Source organism: Gavialis gangeticus, unplaced genomic scaffold (genome assembly GCF_001723915.1).
Source record: "Gavialis gangeticus isolate Ggan-Ray unplaced genomic scaffold, GavGan_comp1, whole genome shotgun sequence".
In the NCBI taxonomy this organism is placed as follows: domain Eukaryota; kingdom Metazoa; phylum Chordata; order Crocodylia; family Gavialidae; genus Gavialis; species Gavialis gangeticus.
In genome coordinates this window covers 27,492,631-27,513,722 of record NW_017728997.1, presented here as the reverse complement: position 1 = coordinate 27,513,722, position 21,092 = coordinate 27,492,631, and the positions used below count along the sequence as shown (strand labels likewise).

Here is a 21,092-nt window from a genome sequence, read left to right as displayed (position 1 = left end):
ATCTGCTCAGGTCCCCTCCGACCCTAGAAACTATGAAACCTGGTCTGGCTCCATCTCATGGAGGGTGGGGCCACACTAAGCATATCTGCCAGGCTAAGAGAGGGGGCAGAGGGATTCTGGGTGAACTGTTTGGGCCCCATTTGGTGATGTTTGCCAGGAATTTAAGGCTGGTGAAGAAATCATTGGAAATGAGAAAGAAAGGTGCAGCTCTGCTGCGGGAGTGAAGAGGAAGTCAAAATGTATGCAATGTAGTGGATTAACCATGATTTGAAAATGAGCCAGAGCGCAGACCCCTTTAGCACAATGGGCACTACCATATATCTTATTCCGGTAGGCTGCACTAACAAACCCTTGTGGTAGGTTCCTATCAGCCTGTTTGCCCAATATGGGCAACTTAACAGCCATGGTCAGTGCTGGCTACATTAATCAACTTCATATTTGGTTTCCATTACTGATCACATTCTGCTTTTAGCAGCAGTTCAAAGATAGACAATATATTTAATGCAGTTTCCTTGTATATGAATGTAAGGTGAAGGGCTTTTCCTCCCAGGCTAATGGGGGGAAAAAAACTCATATTGTATTTGAGTAAATAAAGTAGTAGATTTCACTGTATGCATTTAAAATCTAATATGAAGTACATGAATGAGCACTGGGTCTGAACAAACAGAATAAAGATTCAGCAAACTAGCGAAGGAAGACTTGAAATTAGGAGTGAAAATATTAATAAAAAATAAGAATTACCATATATAATAATGCACTGAAGGAAAGGAAAATCTGAGCTACCGAGGCATACATTTGATGCTGTGAATTCTATACTTGATTCTAATCCTGATACCCTAACACAGGCATGACTACAAATGAAGTGAGTAGAGCCCAGAACCTCAAAACTATTTACTGCCTATTTCCCACTGAAATCAATGGAAATTAGGCACCTAAATACCTTTAAAAATGCATCCCTAGGTGTTTTTCAAGAACTACAGGATACATTTTGGCGCACTCTAAAATGGAAAATATGTTGAATGTATTAGCACATGGCAGGGGTTTAAGCTATTTCACTGTTTTTTAACAAAGTGAACAAAGACTTGGATGTATCATCTGCATATACATCATTTTAACCCTGACACACTCCATTAACTAAACATTTATATTGAATTCTATGATGCAAAAATACTTTACCTCCGTCTGAAGTATGGCAGCTCTCTGTTCTTTGGCAGTAAGCGACTCTTTAAGCACTTCAATGTGTTGCTTGCAATCTGAATTCTGATTGCTAAGGGTTTCAAGCTTAGTTTGTAAGGCAAGAAGTTCTGATTCTTTCTTTGAAAGTTCCTGTTTCAGTTGGTCAATCTGCAACAGCAAATATATTGATTAAACCATTATTTTAATTTCCAACTTGTACTTAAATTCAGACATTGTTGTGCAACAAAGATGACAGCTACAGGGTCTAGAGCAGAATTAAAGTGCTGACTCTGAGCACCCATGATATTCTTTGGGTAATGGGATTTATGGGTACTCTACACCTCTAAGTATTTGGCTTTAAAGAGCGTTTGATGCTGCTTCTATTGTAGTGAGTAGCAAAATAGATGAACGTCTGGCCCACAGCTCACAACAGACCCCAGTTCAGTTTTCCCAATGAAGTTTACCTAGGGTGAAAGGAGGTTAGGGAGGCATAAGCTATATACAATATATGTAAAATGAACCTTTCATGCAGGTGTAACCAAACATCTCACTCCCTTCCAGACTGATTCCCAGAACCTAAGGGTAGATTAAGACATTGTTCCAATTGCAGCATAGCTTTTCTTCCATGATAAAGACATTACGTGATATGCATGACTACACTTGCATAGGGCAGGATGTCAGGAGAAGGAAAAAAAGCATAACAGCTTGTGCCACTCCTGCTGACCAGCTGGGAAAGCTCTCTGTGGTCAACAGCACCAATGAAGAAATTTGATGCGTCTACTAAGGAGTCATTCTCCAAGACCCCCCAGGATCTCCCAGACAGCAGCAAACTGGGGTGGTAGGGATATCCTCAACACACACACACTTTCCACCACACATGAAGGGATGGGAGGACACCCTGTCCAGCCAGATGTAACCTGGGGTCTCCTGGGCAGCAGCAACCATAGGCAGGGGTGGAAAAATCCCACCTCCTCTCCCCACCCCCACCATGCTTGCTGCTGCTCTGGAGACCCCAGGCTATGGTAACACCCAGGTAGGGTGTCTCCCGCTCACTGCACATGTGGAGGGAAGTCAAGGAAATCCCAGGCTGTGCTCCACCAGGGCAGGGGTATCCCTGCTCACCTGCTCTTTGCTCACATTGTTGTTTGGAGGTGGGAGGGAATTTCTCCCATTCTTCATGCTGCTGGGTAGGGAGAATGAACCTGAGGCTCAGATCTGTGCTGGGGTAGGGGTTTCCTTATGTTCTTTTCCAGAGAAGTTTACATGAGATGGAGCAATGCACCCTAGGACTAGATCAGCATTTCTCAACCTGTGGGTCACAACCCAAAAGTGGGTCACAAAAATATATCACAGGGTCATGAAGAAACTTTAAAAATGGATCAACAAACTTTAAAAATGGATTTTCCTTTAAAGGAGAAAAAATGTAGGAAGCTGTGACTTTTCCCTTGCAGGCTGGCAGAGTTCCTGCCTGCAAGGGGCTGCTTAGGATACCTCATTATCCCCACACACAAACTCCTGTTTACAAATGAGACCTGGTACAAAAAAATTGGTTGAGAACCATAGGACTAAATGATACAACAAATATTCTTTGCAAACTTCTATGCTGCAACTCTGGTCATCAGATGACTTAAGGGCTTTTATGTCATGGAACAGTTATGTCTATGGGCAGTAACATCTCTCAAAGCTATTGTCGTGGACAGTCCTTCTGCAGACTGAAGGAGAAAACACCTGATTTACATTAAGTTTTTCTTCACAACCTTCAGGTTTAAACATTTCTTTTTTATAAGAAAATTTAAACTGTATACGGGTGAGCAGTGGACTGCTAGAGGCACCCCTTCCATCTTCTAAGTTCAGTCTAATCCCATAGGACATTTGGGATGAGGGAAATGAAGAGCTGGATAGAATGGTAGTCAAAAACTTCCTTTTAAAAAAACCCAACAAGTTTGTCATGTTCAGCCATATCCTCAAGATTGATGCACTAAAATATTTCACAGATGTAACACTGCATCACAAGTTTGGTGGAAATATTTGTTTCTGATCACACATTGTTTGTTTGACATATGAAAGTGATTTCTTTAAAATGAAATCCAAAAGGCAATTCTTCAGACTACAGACTATACATATACACCTTAACACATATATACCCTTCTTCTCTCCACAAGTTTCAATATGTTTGTCTAATTGGTTGGAGAAATTGACTAGGCACCCTTTGCCTATCACATAAAATCCTAACTGACAGAGAAAATGAAAGCAATCACCTTCATAGTCTGAATTTATCAAAAGAAAAAAAAATGATTACAATAAAAAGATGATGTCAGGAAAGTTAAAATAAAAAATTAAAGCTGCGCTAAAGGCAGGCATTGCTTAAGAAAAACATTAAAGAGTCGAGCTTGAAGGAAAATCACCTTCTTCCTTCCTTCCTATTTACTTCCTTTGACAGAACATGTAAGCAGATATAGTAACAGAGACAAAAATGTATGCAAAATAAAGGTGGGAAAGTCTGTCTGTGGGATATATAAGAGGAAAACTAGGTCAGAGGCCAATCTGAATTACATCATATGCTTTCTATGAGACCCATGTGGACATCACGCACACCTAATTTCTACTGGAACCTCTTCCCAGTTTTGTACATGACACAACCAACGCCCTTAGAAATAATCAGCCAAGGAATATTACTTCATTTTCATCATAGACATGTTCCTTGTGTCTCAGAAACTGTCTACTCATTAGCATGTTGTTCTGGTTAGGAGATTTGCAAACTGTCAGGAGTTTAAGAAAATATGTTATAGTTCTCAAATGAAAAGGAAAAGACTTGAGTTAAGATAACTGTGTCTTTGGAAAACTCTTTATTAAAAAAAGAAAGTTGAAAGATTGAGGTCTCTACCAAAGCAAAGCAAGAAAGGGAAACAGACAGGGAAACAAGCATGTCCAACACAGAAAGCGGCATCACATAATCATCTGAAGAAACATTTTTTACATAAGCTTGTTGATAAAAGATTCTTGTGCAGTATTGTTATCCTTAAAAAATAAGCACTTTAAATAATTTTCTGAGTCCTAGCTGAAGTGTTTGCATATTCATTCCACTAAAGGTCAAACTGAATAGAAGTAGTAGCCCTGCTCCAACAAGAACATGTACGTCTCTGTCAATGTCAAAAAATAAAATAGTGACCACAACCTTGCTATGCATTAGAAAGATTAAAATAAAGATAACCTGGATATACCTGATGATATCCAAGGACCTCTAGGTTTGTCCCTCATCCTGACCTGCTTATTCTCTCATGTATCTCATGTGCAATTTGCCTGTCACCACCTCTTTACCATTGCCTAATATGCTCCAACATCATCTCTACCTTTGCTGAAATCCTAACCCTTATCCATGGGTCTGCCTTCCCTCAGTTTACACTATAACTCACTCTTCTGTCACCTCTATAAGGTCTAACTTCTCAGATATTAGAACCTGCAAAAAGCTATTACCTTCCATCTTCTATATGCAGTTTTTGCCTCAGCACCAAAAAGTATGTACCTTTCTACTAAATGAGAGAGAGACACGGCCTTTGCCCTCCAGACTGTATGCATTATGTTTTAAAACATAATGTGCCAGTTTTTCAGCTATGTTACTCCAAATAAGTTCCAAATGGAACTATGCTGAATTATACCAGCTGAGGATAAGATCCCACAGGACAAGTAAAAATAATAGTGGTAGAATTAAGATAAGGAATGTAACCTTATTTAAGACCTAAACCCAACTCTATCTTTAATTCCTATTGTTTCCCAGCCAATGTTTTTTCAAAGCACAGATTAACAAAGCTTACTTTGCTTCTGGATCTCTCCATGGACTTGCTATAGTCTCTTGAGCCCTCAGACTAACCTAACACTTACCTTTCCATCCTTATCACAACCCTGTCACTGGTAGTATAAAAATCTTCTCTTCAGGAGCCACTAGTAACTGTGACAGGCTTCCTTACAGTTCTCTTCCTCCTGTAGTTCCTATATTTCTTTTACTTGCAACTGCCTTGTAAGCTCATCTTAAACATAATTTACCTAAAAATCTTAATTTTTCCTCAGTCCATGATTGGCCTTCTGCCTTAAAGTTTTAAGTTATTCATCATACAGTGTTTCCACAGCATGACTTTCTGTAATTGATAGAAACTAGTCTCCAAAACTGATTCATTATTTCTTGAAACAGATTTTAAATTAAGCTGTATTACGCTGTCACTGGAGTTTCATATTAGTTCCTAAAGCTAGTCTGACAGCATTAAAATGAGCTAATTACATTTTAGTCCAACCAGCCAATTTTTCTCATATGGTATCACTGAATAAAAACCTTTTTCTTAGCTAAAATATAACCCCACTAAGCAGAAAATTGTTCCATAAAGCAGAAATGATTTAAAGAACAAATATTGTCATCTCTATTTTCTGTAGATACTTAAAGTAGGCATCCAAAAATGTTTGCCACCTTAGACATCAGAAATTACTTTTAATTTCTGTTTTGATTATCTCTTTATTTACTGAATGGTGGCATCTGCACTAAGTTTTGTTAATGCTGGCCCATTACTAGAGACAACAGAAACAAATCTGTTCTTGCAAGGGGAAATAACCTACAGCTTCTTTTTCCTATCAGTTCCTACAATTTTTCTCCTCTTTGTTAATACAGTAACAAAGGGCTATCAGATGAGGGAGTTTAAAGGAGTATGCCTATTATAAATGTGTTACATTCTGTGTAACAGGAAAACATTTTGATGCATTCTGCTTTTCAAATGCAATAAAGCAATGTTCGTTAATGGCTTCTGTACAGCTGGTACACCTTCCATTTTTATTCAAATTAAGAAGGAACTAAACAAAAAATATTAATTCTTTAAGTAAAAATATTTTAAAGAGCATTATAGCACTTACAGTTGTTAATCATGAAAAGAGCCTTGTTCTACTGTTTGGCATCAATCAGGAGTTATATTTATCAGAATTCCTTATCACTGATCTCGGGTTCAACAGATCGAGTATAATAAGATCTGCTTGCTGACAGCCATATAAATATATTTTCCACCTTGAAAGGTTCTGTGATGAATGGCAGATCTAGTATCTTTGCTGCAAATCTCAATTGTAAGAGGAAGGACAGGACTGGTGAAAGAAGTTGTACAGGATTTCATCAGAATGTGACACACTTATCAAAGCACTGATCAAAAGGTTGTGACAAAACAATGGTATGTACAGTAATCTTCCTCTCATTCATCTGCTCCTCAGATCACAGAAATATAGTGAACCTTTTCCTCTTCAAAATCATTAAAGCTTCCCCTTTTACATACTAGGCTTCGTACATTATTTGTACTTTAAAAGATTCTGTATATTTAATGACACACTTTTGAAGTTATATTGGAGGTCACTGAAAACTACACATCTGCAGGTTATCCCCATTTAAAGATATACTGTAGTCATAGTAACAATAACTCCATTTAGGGGGCTTAAAAGAGAGTTTTGAGCACAAAAACGCCAGAGAGATAGCTGTTTTTAAAACATAACTTAAGCTTCTGAAAAGGCCTCAAGCTTTCCTTTCTCTCATGGGAAGAATCCAATATAATAGCAAAAATGTGCCAGGATGCCACAAGAAAATGAAATATGCTGTCATTTATCCCAGGATAGCCCACACTTTTTAAAACTAAGGTACTGTAGTAGTTTCCTTCTGAGGCTTCAAATCCTAATCATTTAGTACCATGTAATTATCTATACCCCCATTTTACACATGGGAAGACTCAGTCTTCAATTGTAACTTATCTAAGGTCCTTGTTACACAGTAATTTGGGTGGTTCCTGGAGCTCTTAACCCTTGGATTGTCCACACATTAACTGCTGAAATTAGTTTTAAGCACGTGTTAGGCAACTCAGAGTTATGGCACTCCAGGGCAGGATTATCCCTAATCCAGGTTACCCAGCCTGTTTTACATGAAGGTGTAGCTACTCTAGGTTACACCTTAGTGTAAACACCTTGCCTACCTCCCACCATCCTAACCAAACCAGACCCACTGCCCTCCTTCCTACCCTCCCTAGCACCCCAGACCCCCACTCACTGCTCCCTCCCCACTATTTACTTCCAGGGGAGCAGGCAGGCAAGGGTTAACTGGGTTCAACATAACTGAGCCAGGCATGGCCTACATAAGAGCAGCAGCTCAACAGCAATGGCAATGGAGTGTAGGCAGGCAGGCTTTTTATCTTTTAGTCCTTCAGGCCCCTACTGACCTAATTGTATGACTGCTCCAAACTCAAACTCACACAAAGGGCCTTGTTACACATTGCACTTTCAGCTGCTCAAATGTTGACTGGTTTGAGTTTGGAGCAGTCACACCTTAAGGCTAAAACCCTTTTCTGACTGCCCCCCACCTGCATAGCTGTGACCTGCCACCAGAGGGCTGGTGATCTTGGGCCTGAGTAGGAGCTACAGCTGTGAGTTGCCTTTACAAGGGATTGGGATTGGGGCATAGGGGGTGCTGGTTGTACTTCCCAGGGTAGCTGGAAAGAGGGAGAAGTGAGGAAAAACACTTGCCTCAGGAAGGAAGAACAAACTCATGGATAACCGATCTGGCCCCCTCCCTTGCTCCCCTTCCATCCTTTCTACACTGCACTCCGGGACCTGTCCGTGCTTTGTGACCTGGCCAGCTGACATGCTCTGCAGGCTATTTGCATAGGGTTGCACCCCTGGGGATGGGAAGATCACACTCCTGGGGGGAAGAAGATGAGTTGGCTTGGTGCCAAAACCACCTCCTGGGCAATAGAGTTCAGGGTCTGGAAAGAACAGGGGGATGGGGGAGGGGACACTGCATTCTGGGATGCTGGAGGACTGCAATTTGAGTGGCTCATCTGTGGTGAGTGGCCACACATTAATGGAACATGAACTGGGTAACACAATTCAGAGATAAACCTGCCCTGGAGTACTGCAACTTTAAACAGCCTGAAGCATGCCTACCCATGTGTTCATTCCTTCAGCCATACAGGTTCTAGCAAAGTAGCAGCAGCAGCATCTCCTTGGGCAGTAATTTTCCAAGTCCATATATATAAATTTCAACATAAAAATAGCTTTTCTAATTTTTAATTCAGCTAACAACAATTAGTCCTACAGAATTTCACAAAAATTAAATTTTGAGTAGGAAGGAGAAAAATAGAAATCAAGCAAACTAAAAATGCATGTAAATCTTTCCAGTGATCACAATTATTATAGAATTTTTTACCTACATGTACTCTAGCATTATGACAGTCTCCTCTTCCTTACAGAAGGCCAAATGGCTGGCCTTTCTCTTCAGCGTCCCTAACGCTACAGTCATTGCATGTTCCTTCGCATCTTAAAGGATCTTATAATAAAATGTCTTCCTCCTTGTGCGCCCCAAAGTGATCCCTATATATGTCTAATCCCCCCATCCTCAATTATCTGTCCCCCAGTTTTTCCACTTCAAAAAATTTGGCTGACCTACCCCTATATTACAGAAAGCCATTTTATACGTTGCTACTGTAGAAATACAGGGGAAAAATCAGAACAGGTACACTGGATATTACCAACAATAGACTGCAGCTTTTAAAAACTACTTTAAAATTTTCAGACAGTTTACAAAAAAATGAAAAATCAGAAAACTAATCTTAAAGTAACAACCCCCCCAACTAAGTTTGGCATACACTTTACTTGCAGAGCACCTGCACAAATATAAATTAAATGACGTAAAAAGTAAGCTGGGATCACAATTTGAGTCTGATAAATTTTAAAATTAAGAAACAGTATTGTCCAGTGAGTCTAATAGCTTGACATAGGATTGTATTCTTAACTTTGTGACTAAACTTTCTTTATGATCCTGGCCAATTCATCTGACCACTTTATCTAGAAACTGAGGGTAATAGTATCTACCAACCTATAAAATATTTGAGATCCTCAGCTGAAAAGCAATGTCAGTGCAAACCACAAAAAGACAAGCTTTTAAAAAATAGTGAATTAGTGTACAAGTCACAGTGGAAATGACAGCTTGCAGGGGTACTAACCAGAGGCATAACTAGCAGTTTTGGTACCCTGGGCAGAGATGTTGTTGTGTGCTGAAGAGGGGGACCAGACGTGCTGAGGATGCTGCTGGTATCTCCTCTAAATTGACACTTGGGGCACATGGTTCTTTTCCCCAGCCCTGGTTATGTTATTGGTGCCAGTCATAATAGTACGGTCTTGAGAAACTTAAGTTACAAATTGTTCTGAAAACACCACAGGTCAGAATGGAAAACCATTTAGCATTCTTTATGCACCTGTACATGTACACGAGGCTGCTCCAAAGCACCGTAATTACAATGCATCGGAGCAGCCTTGATTAACTGAGTCTGCTGGTGCATGGTAATTACCATGCACCAGCAGACTCATATCACGTGTATCAGAGCATCCCACACTGAAAAATGGTGGCAGGGGTGCTTTAACTAAAAGCTCATCCAACGAGCTTTAGTTAAAACACCCCCACCACCATTTTTCAGTGCGGAGACACTGATACAAGTGACACTCCAAGTGCTTGAATTAGAGCAGCTCTCGGAGTCATTCTAAACAAAGTACCTCCCCCTCCCCTGCCTCGGGGTGTACATCTATAAATGCTCTTTGAACCCTAAAAAAAAGGATAAGCTGGGCCACAGAGGACAGAAAGAAGGAAAATAAAAAGACAAACTATGAAACAGGTTAGACAAACTCATAAGGGAACATAGTTGAAAACATTAAAAAAATGTTGTCTATTAATCAATTTGTGTTTGCTGAGGACATGTAGTGAATTTGACTCCTCCCTACCTTTCCTGAATCAGTACTTAAAATGCCTTTATTTATAAAGAAGAAATGTCCTGAAGCAAATCCTTTCAAAATTGCTTGTTATAGTTTTACTTATAACAAACTTTCAGAGAATTACTTAAGTTGAAAAGAGGCCAATTAAAACTGCTGTTCACATAATTTTAATGCCACTAAACTATTTATTATTTGACAGTACCTTATTTTTCATGAACTTTGAGTGACTCTTGTAAACCTCTATTTGTTTGATCTCTTCCTCACGGTCCTCTGTGTTCAGAACTCCATTTGTCTTTAACATCTGTATTTCATCTTCGAGATCCCTTATATTGCGCTCAAGTGAAGCTATTTTTGTGTCCTAGATTTTAAAGAGACAGAAAGAAAGGAAGTATTTATAGTCACATGAAAATTTGACATTAAAATGCAATCTAAGCACCACACTGCTTATAGAAGAACAACTTTACAATACAAGAAGCTGGAATAAATTCTGCTCTCCTTTACACCAGCATAAACAAAGAATAATTCCTTTGACAGAGCTTAAAGGTAATGCAGAAACTGGACTTTCAACCCCAAAGGAAAGGCAGCATAATGTTTCATGCTATGTCAGCATATATAAAAAAAATGCGTTCTGATGCCAGTGTATATTCTGGGCAAAAGAGCTCCCATAAGACACATATGGGACTGAAAGGAGAACAGAGGATGTTGCTGGGACCAGACATACATGGAAAGTGTCTATCTTGTTGTTTTCAGCAAGAAAAGAAATCATCTTTTCATGTCCATTTCTTCACTAGGGCTAACTACAGGCATTCAAAAAACCCCTGGTGAAAGTGCTCATACACTGTACTTAAGGTGATATAAGTTAGAGCAGGAAAAAACCAAACAGACATTCACCATTTGGTTGGGGGGAGGGGGAGAGGGACTCAATGCCTGCCTGCACTGGCCAAGGCAAGCAGATGGGACACTCCGGCATGCCTTCCAGGAGGCTGCTGAAGCCAACCCTGGCCCCTACCTTGCCAGCTAGCAACTATCAGCAGAGGCTGAGGAGAAAAGGGGGGTTGGGGACTGGGGTCCCCCACAGCTTGCTGGCTGGGTTCTCTGGGTGGGGGAGGCTGAGCCAGGTCCACATGGCAGGGGGTTCCCTTCCTACCTCACCCCAGCCTCTTGACAGCTGCAGACAGAAGTTCCAGCATGGGCCTACCCTGCCAGCTTTTCACTGTGCTGGGAACTCGGGGCCAGGGAGGGGAAACAGAGGTTCTCTGCTGCATGGATCCAGCCTGGCCCCACCAAGACTTGAGCCCACAAGTTGTTAGGGATCCACAGGGCTAAGAGGCTCCACCCCCCCATCCCTTACATGGTCTTTTTTGACTGTGCTCTAAATTTTCCAGATTTATTTTGATACAATTTTTTCATAGTGCTATCAAAAGACAACTTTTGACAGTTTATTTATGAATCTTACTTCAAGGGCTCCTTGGAGGAATATGCCTGCCTTACTGACCTAGCCTTTTCTCTATTGTCTTGAGGAAACCTCTTTCTGAACTTAACCATGAAATACCACTTTAGGTAATCATATTTTGAAAACAGCTGAAAATTAGAGGTGCACTGATACATTGGCCTGATATCAGATAGGCACAGATATAAAGAAAATTGACCATCGGAAATTGGCCTGAAGTGGCCAATAATTTGGCCAATAAATGCCAGTGTATACGTGCAGCACGCAGGTAGTGAGGCACACAACCTGGCAGCTTGGAGAGCTGTGTGCAGCTGGTAAGTGTGTTGTGGTAGACGGGGAGGGGGGAGGAAAGAGGTATGAGGGGCCAGATCAACAACCCCCACAGTGAGGGAGGGAGTGGGGCTGGGACAGGCACTGCCCAGCCAGGACAGGGCAGGTGCAAGCACAGGACAGAGGTGCCACTTGTCTGGGAGCAGAGGGAGGGGTGGAGCAGGAAGTGGGAGGAGCAGCTGCTGCTTGTCTGGCACTCATTCACTTGTCTGGCAGATCCTGCTGTTCATCTGGGAGGGCACGGGGCGGCGGGGGGGAGGCATGTGCTCCTGGAACTCTATCTGTGCAGGGTGAGCTGACCATGCTGCAGCTGCAGGCTGGGGGCCATGCTGTGCTCGGTGTGAGAGGCAGAGGCTCTGAGAGGGAGCTATGTGGGGCTATGGCAAAATTTGGTGTGGCTGTAGCCCTGCCCCCATACTCCCTCCTTCCCAGCACCACTGCCACAGACCCTGAGTATAGCATGGCCCCCAGCCCACAGCTACAGCCTGCTCTTCCCTGCCCTGTGCAGATCTGGGGGCAAACACCTCCTGTCATGCCTCTCGGACAAGCTGTGGCTCTGTCCCATGCCCATCCCACCCCTGCTGGGCAGTGCTTGTCCCAGCCCCTATCTGACTCCTCCCACACCATGGGGGGGGTGCTGATCTGCCCCCCCTACACCCCTTCCCACTCCCCTCCCCTTTCACCACAACAGACTTATCAGCTGTATCAGAAATTGGATTGGTATCGGCTGATATGCCTCCTTAAAAATCAGCTTTCGGTACTAGCCCCCAAAATCTCTATCACTGCTCTACTGAAAACTCCCATATGGAAGCTATATGTAGAGTGATTTTTCTTCTGTAACAGGATAAGAACGGATGTTTTAGGAGCTCCTTCAGATTACGATTTGGTTGGTATCAGCAAAGCTCTCATTGCAGGTGGCAGAGCGGACAAGTTCGTTATTCCTAATAGTGGCTTACTTTAAAAATATGGGTAAGTTGGAAAATTAATTATACAAACAACTGCACAGGTGTTCCAAGCTGAGAATCACCTGCAATGGTTTTGTTCACCTTTTATCCTTCTCCAGAAAACATGCCATTTTGCAAAAGACTATATTCACACAAAATGTTCAATTTACAAGGTTTCTATGCTCTCATTAATTTTGTTTGCTTCTATAAATCATCAATTTTATTCTGTGTAGAGCACAAGAAGAACAACTCATCAACATTGAGAGGCAAAACACTGAAAAGCATATTAATGAGTGACAACAAACAAGTTACTTATAAAAGTACTACCAGAGAAACAGCATGCTTTTTACTTTGTGAAATAATATGCAAATAGTTCATTTTGGTCACAGAATGAAAAACATAGCACACTAAGTAATTAGAATGGTTATCTTGAACATATTGTTAAGACAGTTCACTGTGACCTAAGAGTGGTACCAGCAAGGAGCACACCAGAATGGTTTCACTATCTCATTTCCATATTTGTCCTGTGTGGGCAGCAATCACTGCCAGGGGGGCACTTTGAGAGCACCCTCCCCAGGCCAAAGAAATCATGTAGACATAACCAAAGCATGTCAAACTCATAACTAGTAGTAGTTGTACCAGGGCCACAAAGTTCACCCCATGGAACATCTGCTGTTATCAAAATTATTTATTTCTGAATTAAAAAATAAAAAACACAACATTTTCTGCAGACAGATTTTAAAAATGTGTTTCTAAAACAAAAAACAGCATTTTTAAAAAAATTCTTGGGTTGGTGAAGTACCTATGCAACCATAGAAGCTGGGGATCTATTGAGCCCACCTCAGCAGGCAGACAATTCAGGGTACTGGGCAGCTCCAGGAACATACCAGGTAGAATGCTGGGGAGCTGTGCAATCTTTGAAGTCTGCCAACCTAAGCAGAATGCGGAGAATTGGGGAGCCATGAAGCCCAGAGACAAAGGAAGCCTAGGGAATCTATACGGTTAGCTGCCATGTAACAAGGAATATTTGGAGCTAGGCAGGCTGGCGGGCAGATGGACCATTCATGCATCCAGCAACCATGGGTGCCATTAAAAGATTAAACAGAATGTCTCATGGAACCTTTTGATTTGGTTCAATCAGCACTCTCCAAAACAAAACAAAAACTTTAAATGGCAACTTTTTAATCAGTTCTAGTGGTGGCTAAATATATTGATACTGGATCTAACAGCAGAAACAAACTGGAAGCTACAAAAGGAATAGCTACAGAATCTTCTTCAAGCTTTACACTTTATCTATACCAGCAGCATTCCAACATCCTATCTGAGTTTGTGATTTACTGCAAAGAAAGAAGGCAATCCCAATGTAAGCTTAAATGAGAGAGTTCTAGTTGGAGTATAGAGTTTCTCTGAGTTCTGTAACAGTTAGATCCTCCAAATTCCTCTTGAAAGCACAGGAATATATAGCAGAATGTACTATATTGAATGAGCATAGCCATCTATCAAGAGTACCAAACACACTGTCTGTCCTGTTTCCAATAGTGACCAATATCTTAAGGTTTCAAAAGAAAGAGCCACTGGGCATGTCTACACATGGCCCTGACTGCGCATTTGGTACTGCACACTCATTTAGTACTTGCTTTACCTGCTGGTACTGCACAGTCCTGGAGGTGCACAGTTATTTTTAGATGCTACATCGCCATAGTGACAAGTTACAGCAATGTAGCTAGTTACTACAGTAACATAGCATCAGCATCACAGTTCGTGCCCACTGATGCTTTGTGGCTGTAGCGATGAGCTACATTACCATAGCTCATTGCTACAGCCATGTAATATCTCATGTAGATGCCTTTTGTCTTCCATTAATAAAGTCATTCAGCAGAACAATGGTATGTATGGCCAAGGAGGCTAGGTGGATTCCTTACTTCGTGCCCTTTGCAATGATTGGTTCATACTCTGAAGCAAGGAAATTATTGAGGGTTGTCCTGATTTCATTTTAGAAAGTTATTTCAGTGATACTAACATTAAGTCTCCATGAATTGAATGCATCTTAGTAGGATATAGCCTACCCTGCTCAGTAAAGAATAAGGTCAAGTAAATAATTTTAACAAGTAATTTATTCAAGGCAATTTGCCTCCTTTTCTGTTCGTGAAATGTCACTAAGCAAATCGCTATTGTCAAATATTTGGTATTTGAAACTATTCATCAAATAATTCTTGTGCATAGAATATTTAAAAACAGCTGGCTGGTTTGGTTTAGTTGTGTACGTGCATCAAATGTGAGTTTTCTATTCCCTCAGCTGATGAACAGAACCCTTCAGATCAGGGTGGGAGGTTTGTCTGCTTTGTTTCTTTTAACATGAACACTTGATCATCTGATCATTGCCTTCTCAAAATATTTGTTTTCTAGAGACAGTGTGACTTTAGTGTAGGCCCAAATTTGGGCCAACTGAAAGGCAGTTTTAATGCAATTATTATGAATTTTACTTGACATTTATTAAAAATTCATTAAAATTTTATAACAAATAATTTTGGGGGATATTCTTGTGTTACAAAACTCATTCACAACAGAATTTGGCTGTTATCAAACAGGCAGAAAAGAGAAAATGATTAATGAACTACAAAGTAGAATATTAAAATATATGATTTTCTCTTGACCATGTTGGTATAGATATTAAGATGAGATTAAATGAGACAACACTTATATTTGAGTTTAAGGCCAAGAGAAATGAAAAGTTCATGCTGTCTAGACAAAAAGAGTATGTTACACTGCACACGCAAACAGTCTCCTAAAAGCAAACCTGTAACATACCTGAAATATCAAAGCTGGATCAATATAAAAGGATGGTCCTTTCTGCAAGCAAGGTAAACCACAAATATTTCCATTCACTTAAGGCCTTTCCATTTTAAATACGTTTTGCTTCTGTATCCAAACTATACAGATTTTGGCATTTTACTTTTGTTTTACAATGAAGACAATAATTAGATTCTATACATGCAAAATTGCAGCAGCTTCAAGGACTTACAGCAGTAGCAGGGCAGGGGGAAGGGGTCAACTGGAAGGGGAGTCAAGCATTCTAACCCCCGGCCCTTCCCCCCTGCCACCTCTCCCTCTGCACCCCTTCACACTTTCCCCCGCAATACTTGTACATCCTGGCACCTGCCCAGCCCATTACTTGCCTCCTCCACTGTCCCCCTCACTGTTCATCACTCCTGCCACCTGCCCCTACCCCAGTGTCCACTCTCCACTGCCACTTACCCTCAGTCATGGCTATGGCCCTTCTCTGGCCAGGACACAGAGTACATGCTGGCTTTAGCCCCTTCCTGGCCAGCCAGCAGTGACTGCAGATGGACCAGGACCAAGTCAAAAGATAAGCAGCAGCAGATGGGGGGAGAGGTGTTAGGAAGCAGAGGGACAAAAGGATGTTTCAGCCCCAACTCTTATCCCATAGCATGCACACATTACAGCCTGAAAAAACAAAATGTCTTCCCCTGCCCCAAAGTCCATCTCCAAGAGCATTAAGTTAACTAGTGTAGCAGGACTGGGGGTGTTTAAGGTCCCAATCCAAGCACAGTATTGTGAGATTGCTGGGTGAGGGAGGGTAAGGGCTGCTTGTCTCTGTCGAAGTAACTCCTCATGGCTGCAAATTAAAATGTGAAGCTGTAAAGCAAGTTCAGCATTCACAAGGCAAATCACAAGAACACAAGCCACAATACTTAAGAAAAGCTCCTTTTTAAGACAAGTCTCATGGGCTCTAACTTATTGTTTATCCTTTAGGTTTGCAATACCCTGGGTACAGTAATCTATAGAATCAATGAGTATCGAACCCGTTAATGTGAAAGTTATATCTTGAAACCTCAATTTATTTCATGTGATTGAGGCCACAAAAGAATAAATGCTCCAGTGTGCTGCTGCTTTATCAAGGGGACTCTTGCAGAAAACTTAAAAGGGACTGTAACATTAAGGAACAAATTCAATTAAGGAAGCATGGGAGAACAGAAGAAAAGGACAGGAGAGTAGAACTGTGAAGCTTCCTCTAGATTACTGTACATTCCCTCTGGATTACTGTGACTCCAGTTTTCATAGTGAACATGATCTTACTGGGGTGGGGGGGCTGCCGGGGGCATTTCAGGGGGAGAAGAATGGTAACAAGGAAGCAAAGGTAAAGGAGGTAGGTACAGAAAATTGTGAAGAGCAAGGAAACAGAAGATACCAGAAATTTGGGGAAAGCAGATTGCCTGAGAAAGCAAACAGGAAGAATCAGTCAGCAAGAGAGAGGGGCAAATAAATCTAGGAAGAGATAAAATACAACTAGGAGATTTGAGAATATACAAAATACAACAGAAGAGAATGTGACATTTCTGACAGACAACTGGGACTGGATTGGCCTAGCCAGCACAAACAGAGATGACTGCACTGGCTAGACCATCTGAGCAGATTGGAAGATGGACGTATACCAAAGGACATGCTATATGAGGAAGTATCAGAGGGAAACAAGAACAACAGGACTTCCCAAGCTTTGCTACAAAGCAAGCAAGACATGAAGGTATTTGGAACTGATCTTGACCAGTGAGAAACCTTGGCAAGCGATCAAAAAAGTGGCATCTCTGTCTCCACTAGGGCATTAAAGTCAATGACAGGAATTGGCTTCAACAGCTTTAAGTGAAAAGCATCCACAGGAAGCAAGTAGCTCTCAAACCACCCAATCATGACACATACACTTGCAACCACTGCCACAGATCATGCAAATCTTGGATTGTATTATTCAGTCACATGTGACACTGCAAACCATCTATGCCAGAGGCTGCAATAACCACTGCCTCTCACAGATGAAAGGATGCCAATGTAAAGACTGGACTGAGAGAAAAAGAGTGAAAGGATTTCATGAAAGACAAAGTTTGAAAGTCATGGGGAAAGAAGATACGAGTATCAGGTGAGAGGATAAAGATGGAGCAGTAAAACAAGGGTCTGAGATAGGAAGAAGAGATGGGAGGAGAGGTAAGAGAAAGGAAACTAGGTATGGAGGGAGAAGAGGAGAATGAGAGATTTCAGTGGGGAAGAGTGGAAAATGTTTTGTACAGGGGCAGAAACAGAACCAGGGAAAGAACAGACAGGTTGACTGGGGAGGAAAATATTGTTTGAAGCCTGGGGGAGCTGAGTAGGAGATTGTGACCAAATGCTAATTTGGTGAGTGGGTTTAGGTGGGAGTTTGTACTGGTAGGGGCCTCAGAAGGGGTGGGTGTGTCCTCAAAGTAGTGTAATGTATTTACCTCCGCACCACCGGAACACTGTAGAGAAATCAGTGCTTTAATACATCATAATTTAAAGCAAATGTTCTACAAAAAGTACAAACCTGCACTGGAGTAAGACAATTTAGAGTTATAGGAAAGTAGGGTTGGAAGGAACCTCCAGGCATCATCTAGTCCAGTGGTCTCCAACTTGTTTAAATAGGAGATCATCTTTAGTATTTAAGGCAGCCCAAGATCTACCGTGCACTACGCCCCCACCACAACAGGTAAGTCTGTGGGGAGAGAAGTGGGGGGTAGATCCAGGCAGAGGGAAAACAAATTATTTGGGGGCATGCCCCTCCACAGCAGGTAAGTCTGTGGGGGAAAGCACAGGGGGAGGGGAAAGGGCCATGTAGGCGGGTGGGGCAGATCGAGGCCACAGACTTAATCCCACTTCCTCCCTCACAACTGGGGCCTCAATCTGGCTCCCACCTCAACAGCAATGAGAGAGGGAATGGGGTTGGAGCAGGGGAAGGCTGCTGTAAGGTAGGTTACAGTGTTAGGCCTATGTTGTGTTTGGGTTGAGTGTAGTCTTATGTAGAGTTTAGATTATGCTTGTATGGGATGTTTTGGATAGTGATGATCCTGCCTCAGGAAGGGACTTAGACTAGATGACCTCTCAAGGTCTCTTCCGGCCCTACTTCTCTGTGACTTCTATGACTTCCAAATTTCATGTTGTCTGCAAACTTGCTCAAGAAGCTTCCTATGCCAGCATCCAAATTGTTAAGAAACACGTTGAACAGCACCAGGCTCAGGACAGACTCCTATGGGACTCTACTCAAAACTTCCTGCCATTCTGACACAGACCCATTAATAATTACCCTTTACTTATGGCTACTGAGCCAGTTATCTATCCACCTTGTAGCAGTTTTATCCAGCCCACATTTCTCCAATTTGTTTATGAGAAGATCATGCCGAATTTTGTCAAAAGCCTTGCTGAAATCCAGATACACTATATCTACAGCATTCCCTTCAGCCACCCAAGTAGATACTTTGTCATAAAAGGAAATCAGATTTGTTTGACATAGGGATGTAAATATCATTTAAAAAATATCCATTACACTTCTCTAATTATATTGGTTAAATGGTTAACTGATAACACATACCTAGTCCTGGCTGGGGGTTCCAGAGCTCCAGGCCAGCACCTGCCCTACCTCACCCTGCCACGGGAGGTGCCATGATGCTGCCTGCTTGGAGCAACGCAGGGAGCTAGGAGCCTCTCACAGACCCCCTTGGACAGAGCTGCTGCTGGGAGCTGGTCCCCAGGTCCTTTGAAAATGGGGGAAAGGGGACAGCAGTAAGCCCCAGACAACACAGCCAACAGGAAGCCATGGGCAGCATCAGGTGAGGGGCTTTTTCAAGTGCTAGGAGGAAGGAAGCACACACCACAGGTTGGGGGCAAGTTTAAACTTTAAGAAGTCTGTTATCTTCCTCCAGATGGCACCTATGAATGAGCAGCTAATTGCTTAACTGATGAGTCATTAGGCCACCTGCTGTTTTTCTCTTTAACCTCATAGGCTATGGGTATTAGTCCCTGTAACAGGGGGTCCTTCTTGGGCCAATTTGCCTTTGGCCCACCCACCTGTTTCTGGGGCAGCCGCCTGCCTTCTCATCTGCCATGCCTTGATGTTAATTGATTAATAATCTTAATTAGGTGGAAGGCTGCCCATTTCTTGCCCCAATGCCAGGGGGCGCTATCTGTGGCTCTGTACCTCCCCTACACTGCAGCCCATGCCTAGCAGATGGCATCTAGCTGTTACTGTCACTGGCCCCACACTGGGCCCCAGAATCCTCCAATCAGGACCTCTTAGATCCCTCCATTCTGGCGGCCTACCCCGCCCTCATTCAGGCTAACTAGCTGACAGGTGTGGTCCCTTACCCCGGGACCTTTGGCCACACAGGCCCTGGCCCCACCTCCAAGGCCAGTCAGGAACTCCAGGCCCTCCAAGCTCTGGGCATCCCTCGCCATGGGCCCCTGACCCTTTTGACCATTCTGGTCCTGGCCCCTGCCTGGACCAGTTGAGGGTACTCTCTTGATCAGGTCGGAGTCTCTAGCCCCATTCTCACTCCTGGGTCCACCTTTTGGCCCTGCTAGCGGGTGACCCACCTGGTTGTGGGAGCTGGGGTTAAGGCACCCCGACCCGCCTATCACCGGGGTGGTAACTGGCCTGGCATTTCCTGGGGGCTGCTGTGACACTGAGAGCCCCACCAAGCCATCCACTCCCAGCAGGGTGCAGTTTTAGGTCATGCCCAGGACCAAGAGCCTCCTAACCATCCCCTACAGCTCCTCCCTTACCTCCAGTGTGTTCTAAGAAGCCTCACAGCCAGGCAATGTTGCTGCCTGGCTGCCAGCAGCAAACTGCCCTGTTTATATGGGCACCCAAAGCTCTAAAATGGCCACCGCAATTAAGCACCTGCTGCCTGATTGGTTTAAGGCCCTTAAAGTGGCAGGCACAAACAGTGCCCTGCCACAGTCCTCTTCTCCGCTTCCCATCCCCTCCTCCTCATTCCTCCCTCCCTCCCTCCTGTCTTCCTGTTCCTGAGGCACCACATAACTTCCCTTCTCTGCCAGACTGCACCCTGTGCTAAACATTAACTGGTAATGCATTACCGGTATAAATATCCTTATTTTTAAAAACATTTAACCTTTCTCATCCCTAGTTTGACATGGTTTGTTTTTCATAAATCCATGCTGGCTGCTTGTGATAGTCTTTCCTCCTCCAGATGCTTGTAAATGGCCTTCATCTGGATATGCTCCAGTAACCTGCCAGGTACTGAGGTGAGACTAACCAGTCTATAGTTCCCTGCATCCTCCATCTTTTCTTTTTAAAAAGAGGCACTACACTGGTCCTTTTCCAGTCCTCTGGTACCTGGCCCATCTCCCATGGCTTCATGAAGAACATTGCCAAAGGCTCCAAGATCTCCTCTGCTAGTTCCTTCAGGACCCTGGGACAAAGCTCATTTGGCCCTGCTAACTTGAATGCATGCAGACTCAACAAAAGCTCTCTGACCATATCTTTTGTTATCTCCTCCCTCATCTTGCCCCCTTCCTTATCCAGATAATCCCTATTAATTTTTTTTGGTGGAGACTGAGGCAAAGTAGCTGCTGAGTAGCTCTGCCTTCTTTGTATGTTT

General features: G+C 42.7%; 1 protein-coding gene across 1 annotated transcript in view; it reads right to left on the bottom strand.

The window, feature by feature from the left end:
- The window catches only part of ERC2 (ELKS/RAB6-interacting/CAST family member 2), a 1,129,221-nt gene that overhangs the window by 751,715 nt on the left and 356,414 nt on the right, over window positions 1-21,092 (bottom strand). Inside the window, exons 6-7 of the mRNA XM_019505002.1 lie at window positions 10,151-10,306; window positions 1,177-1,344 (exon numbers count right to left, since the gene is read on the bottom strand). Of these exons, the coding sequence (XP_019360547.1) occupies window positions 1,177-1,344; window positions 10,151-10,306 (324 nt within the window). The remainder of the gene's footprint in view (window positions 1-1,176; window positions 1,345-10,150; window positions 10,307-21,092) is intronic.